The sequence below is a fragment of the Capra hircus genome, unplaced genomic scaffold (assembly GCF_001704415.2).
Source record: "Capra hircus breed San Clemente unplaced genomic scaffold, ASM170441v1, whole genome shotgun sequence".
NCBI classification, from domain to species: Eukaryota; Metazoa; Chordata; class Mammalia; order Artiodactyla; family Bovidae; genus Capra; species Capra hircus.
In genome coordinates, this window is record NW_017189620.1 from 11,280 (window position 1) to 17,080 (window position 5,801).

The following is a 5,801-nucleotide window of genomic DNA, read 5'->3' on the forward strand; positions in this document are numbered from 1 at the left end:
TGAGCTACACATTATCCACTTCCTTGGTCTTAGTTTGTCTCTCTGTGTCTCCCTCTCTCTGCATCCATCTTTATTTCTGCCTCTCTCTCTCTCCATCACCTCTCTATATCTGTCTCTCACCCCCCATCCCTGTCTCTTTATTGCTCTACATCTTTCTCCCTTTCCTGGCATTATCCCTGTCCTTCTATCTCTTTGTCTTTGTCTCCCTCCCTCCTTCCCCCTCTCTCTCTGTCTCTATTTTTTCTCTCTGTCTCTCTCTCCCACTCTCATCTCTCTATTTTCCCCTTTCTGTCTCTATATTTCTCCCTTGTTGGTCTCTTGCACTGTCTCTGTTTCTCTCTGTGTGTGTCTCTGTCTTTTTTTGACTTCCTCTCTTCTTCCTCTTTCTGTCTCCTCTTCTCTATGTAAATCTCTATCCTTTCTGTGTTTATTTCTCCCACCCCTCCCCGCCACGTTCCTATGTCTCCATCTCTCTCTTTCTGCTCCACTCTCTTTCTTTGTCACTTGTGTGTCTCTCTGACTCTGTCTTACATTCAATCTCTGTCTCTATCACCTCCCCCTGCGACTCCTCAAGGCTAAGGAGTGTGTGTGTGTGTGTGTGTGTGTGTATGTTTCTACACACCCAGCTATCAGCTGGTCCACAGATCCGTGGGAGCTGTGAGGCCTTGAGGGGCTGAAGGGGCCCACCAACTCCACTTCTCTCAAGCCCCTGCCCTAGCACCTTCTCTTGGTCCACTGGCACTGGCCCTGAGACTTCGGGGTACCATGAGAAAAGTTTGTCCCCAGGTGGCTGTGGCAGGCTCAGTTGGATTGAACTGAGAAACAGTGCAGAGGGGAGCCATTTTCCAGGGAGGGAGGGGGTAGAAAGACATCCATTCAAGCCCCACCTCTTCCAACCTCAATCCCATCCCAGCCCCAGCAGGAGTTCTGAGCTTCTCTGGCTTCTGCTTTCCTGCCTTTCCTGGGAAACCTGCCCTGCTATCCTATCACACCCTGCATCCCCCACCCAGCCCTCATACACTAGGAGCTCTCCTGTTTACCCCCAAGCTTTCCTGTGCCCTCCCATTCACACACTGCCCAGACTGCTTTCTCAGCAAATCCTACCTGATGCCTCCAGGTGGCCCTCCCTGAGCCACTAGCCCCCCCACTAGTCCCTCAACCAATTGATTTGACAGCTTTTGACTGAGAGCCTACGGTGGGTTCTGCACTGCTCTTCTAGAATGTGTGAGTCGAAAATCCCTACCCTCATGGAGCTTTCCTTCTAATAGGGAGGGGCAGGCAATAAATCGAAATTTTAAAGTGAATATTTTATAATAACCATAAATGAAGTGTAATCTTTAAAACTGTGAATCACTGTCTGTAATTATATAATACTTACATCAACTATATGATAATATAAATAAATCAAAACTATAAAAAAGGTAAATTATGTAGTGCATCAGAAGAGAGAAATTCCAGGAAGAGAAATAAAGCAGGGCAGGGGGGCACAGAGGTGCTGTTTTCTTACCTAGATTACTACAGGAGCCTCCTAAGTAGTATCCCTACTTCTACCTTCGCCTCACATGGTCTATGCTCCTCACAACAGCAAGCAGAATCCCATTCAATCCTGAGTCATATCACATCTTATCTCTGTGCAAAACTCTCCCATGGCGCCCATCTCACTCAGATTAAAAGTCAGAGTCCTCAATGTGACCTATGTGATCTGACCTCACCACCTTGCTGAGCTCTCCTCCTACCACTTTCCCCTTGCTCATTCCATTCCACCTACCTCCTTATTCTTCCTCAAATGTACCACATGCAGTCTCACCTCAGAGCCTTTGTTCTGGCTATTCCCTCTACCTAGACTTCTCTTCTCCCAGGTATCCACATGGCTCAGTCACCTCCTCCATTTTTTTGCTCAGATGACACCTCTTCCATGAAGCTTTCCCTGTCCACCTCATTTAAAACTGTACTTCCAAAAATAAAACAAAACTGTACTTCCTCCACCCCTGGCACTTCCTATCCCCCTTCCCTCCTAAATTTAGGAATTTATCATCATCTGACCTACTGTATTTCACCTATGTATCTTCTTTGTTATCTAGAATGTCAACTTCACAAGAGCAGAGACCTTTGTCTGTTTATTTCACATCTGTGTCACCAGTGCCTGGCACACAGTAGATGCTCAATAAATAGTTTTTCAAGAAATGAGTACATACAAGCATACCTTTATCTTTATGTTCACACATACTTCCCACTTCATTTAAAGTAAAAACCCAAGTCTTTGTCATGGCCCACAGCCCTGCATGATCTGGCCCCAGACCCCTCTGTGAATTCACTTTCCACTGTCTGTCTTGCCCGCCCTGTTCCAACCACACTGATCTTCCCACTGTTCCATGAGTGTGCTAAACACATTCATTATGAATAAAGAAACCTATTTAATGAGTGGCTACTAATGTTAACCAAAAAGAGAAAAAAAAACCCACTGTGAAATAGAATAAAAGCTAATGAGGTACATTACATATAGGATCTGTACTGTTTTGTGAAACTTTGGGTTCAGCCCTATGTGCACATGTGCGTATGTGTATCAGATTGTGATGTAAAATATATTTCTTATTATGGGTGGCAGTTTTAAAAGTTTGAAGAACACAACCTTTGGGCTTTACAAAGGGAGAGGAGAGCCGCACCCACATCCCCATCCCACAGACCCACCAATGGAGGAAAGAGGTAACCGAGGACATCCAGAGAGATGAAGTACCCCTCACCCAGCAAGGATGGAGGGGGAGCAGCAGTGGGCCAGGGGCAGGGCCTGACACCAGCTGGGAGTAAGAGGGGAGGCCGCATAGACACACTAACACTGCCCTTTCTCTTTCTTCCTCGCCTTTCCTTTTCATCTGTTTCTCACTGTTTTTCTTGTGTTTCTCTCTCTCCTTCCCTACTCTCTCCTTCTTTCCCCCTCTTCTTGTCTCTCTGGTTCTGTCTGTCTCCCTATCTTTTCTCTTTCTCATCCCCTCCATTTCTGTCTCAATTGGTGTCCATTTTCTCTGTTCTTTCTCACTCTCTCTGCCCCTGTGTGTGTGTTTTCACACCCTCTCCTGCCCTCATACCTCTGTCTGTGTCTGTGTCTCCCCCATTATCCTCATTTGCAGGTGCAGCCCAGCAGAACAACTGATGGAGTCCCCTGGGGCCCATCGCGTACTGGACTGGCTGACCCCATAGGGTTGGGAGCAGCCCCTGCCCCTCAGTATGGCCAACACCACTGGAGAGCCCGAGGAGGTGAGCGGTGCACTGTCTCCACCATCAGCAGTGGCTTACGTGAAGCTGGTGCTGCTGGGACTGATCATGTGCGTGAGCCTGGCAGGCAACGCCATCTTGTCCCTGCTGGTGCTCAAGGACCGTGCCCTGCACAAGGCTCCTTACTACTTTCTGCTGGACCTGTGCCTGGCTGACGGCATACGCTCTGCCGTCTGCTTCCCCTTTGTGCTGGCTTCTGTGCGCCACGGCTCCTCATGGACCTTCAGTGCGCTCAGCTGCAAGATTGTTGCCTTTATGGCTGTGCTCTTTTGCTTCCATGCGGCCTTCATGCTGTTCTGCATCAGCGTCACACGCTACATGGCCATCGCCCACCACCGCTTCTATGCCAAGCGCATGACACTCTGGACATGCGCAGCTGTCATCTGCATGGCCTGGACCCTGTCTGTGGCCATGGCCTTCCCACCTGTCTTCGACGTGGGCACCTACAAGTTCATCCGTGAGGAGGACCAGTGTATCTTTGAGCATCGCTATTTCAAGGCCAATGACACGCTGGGCTTCATGCTTATGTTGGCCGTGCTCATGGCAGCCACACATGCTGTCTATGGCAAGCTGCTCCTCTTCGAGTATCGTCACCGCAAGATGAAGCCTGTGCAGATGGTGCCAGCCATCAGTCAGAACTGGACATTCCATGGCCCTGGGGCCACTGGCCAGGCTGCTGCCAATTGGATCGCTGGCTTTGGCCGAGGGCCCATGCCACCAACCCTACTGGGTATCCGGCAGAATGGGCATGCAGCCAGCCGGCGGCTGCTGGGCATGGACGAGGTCAAGGGTGAAAAGCAGCTGGGCCGTATGTTCTACGCAATCACACTGCTCTTCCTGCTTCTCTGGTCACCCTACATCGTGGCCTGCTACTGGCGTGTGTTTGTGAAAGCCTGCACCGTGCCCCACCGTTACCTGGCCACTGCTGTTTGGATGAGCTTCGCCCAGGCTGCCGTCAACCCAATCGTCTGCTTCCTGCTCAACAAGGACCTCAAGAAGTGCCTGAGGACTCACGCCCCCTGCTGGGGCACAGGTGCCCCAGCTCCTAGAGAACCCTACTGTGTGATGTGAAGCAGGCTGGTAGGCAGACAGGCAGGGAGAAGGTCGTGGCCACCACGATGGAGCCAGCAGAAGGGAAGAGGTAGGGCTCCATACATGAGCCTTTCTTTCTGAGCTCCAGCCCCAGACCCTGGAACAACCTGGAATCTAGGCACCTTTGCCAACACCTCCCCAGGGTTAGGGACTGGGTGGGGACTGGGAAAGATGCATTTCTAGTCCTGTGGGGCCTGTCTCCACCTCCTCCTTCTCCACTTCTACAGTCTCTCTCTCCTCTCTCTCTCTCTCAGAAGTGACAATTCAGAAAAAAAAAAACTGAAAATGCAGGTTTTCCTACTCATAGCTGAGGAGACAGGCTTTTCTTGCTCTAATGTCTCTCCTCTGACATTGTCCAGAAGGGGGAAATTTGTCCTGTAAAATAGACTTCTAGAGCTCTTATTGTCCCCTCTGCTCCTACACACCCTCTCCTTCCAAGTCCTTTAGCAAGGCCTGGATGAAATTGATCTGCTGACGAGAGGGACCAAAGTGGGTGCTCGGTCCCCAGGGAGCAAGGTTTAATTGCTATGTTGTGTGCAATGTTGTTTTAGGCTAAACCTGGTCCCAAGGCCAATCTTTTATCCATCCCTACCATGTCCAGACCTCCCAAGTGTTTCTTGAGCATCTGTTTGAGAAACAAGGAGGGGAGGGAGAAGGGCCTCTGGGATGGGCCCAGGTTAGGTGAAGAGCAGGATGCTAGCAATATGCCTCGAGCTGAAGAGACCTCAGCTTGGCTGCATTCTCTCAAGCTGCCTCCAGGATCCCCATCCTACAGCTCTTCCTGAGGATGGAAATCCACTCCAACCCCACTGAAGTCGATGTGGGTGTCATACAGGCAGGAGCAGCACCCCTCCAGGGAAGTGTAGGGAGAAAGTCAAACTCCCCAGAATGGCTGAATCCCAAAGTCTGGGGTCAGAGCAGTGTTGAACCCCAGAATTGTCTCCTGAGTTCATGCTACTCTCCTGAAGATGAAGATTCTTTGAGGGCCTTGGTAAGTCATAGTGGCATAAGTTCCAAGGCACTGTGGACTTGAGTCCATTCCTCTCTGACCTCTTTTTGTCCCTTAAAGCCTCAGGGGCCTCAAGCCCCTCTGTGGTAACCCTTGGCCTTCTGGGCCCTTAGCCCCCGACTTCCTTGCTCTGAACAGCCCTTCCCCTCTTCTTTCCTCCACCATTACTTCCACCCCAAGTGGAGCAGAATGCAGCCAGATTCCCCAGGTGGGAGATCCAAAGCCTCCTTCCCAGGGCAGAGCCCACTCTGGGTTCATATCAAGTCTTATGGACTGGTGAGCCAAACTGGCATTCTTTGCCTGGTCTTTCCCAAGTTCTCTGTCCCCCTCTCATCTCCTGGGAGAGGGGGAGATCTGTATTTTTCCACCCCCTTTCTCTCCCCTATAGAAGCCCTTGTCCTACACTCCCTCCCTACCCTAACACAGCTCC

General features: G+C 50.5%; 1 protein-coding gene across 1 annotated transcript; it reads left to right on the forward strand.

Moving 5' to 3' along the window:
- The first annotated feature begins 259 nt into the window (after window positions 1-259).
- On the forward strand, window positions 260-4,641 carry GPR173 (G protein-coupled receptor 173). Its single transcript, XM_018044563.1, has 2 exons — window positions 260-2,703; window positions 3,126-4,641. Exon 2 carries the CDS (start codon window positions 3,223-3,225, stop codon window positions 4,339-4,341), a length of 1,119 nt encoding a protein of 372 aa, XP_017900052.1. The 5' UTR covers window positions 260-2,703; window positions 3,126-3,222; the 3' UTR covers window positions 4,342-4,641.
- Window positions 4,642-5,801: the final 1,160 nt, after the last annotated feature.

What these genes read in the sequence shown, in the direction of transcription:
- GPR173 (XM_018044563.1), top strand. Translation starts at nt 3,223, where the DNA reads ATGGCCAACACCACTGGAGAGCCCGAGGAGGTGAGCGGTGCACTGTCT.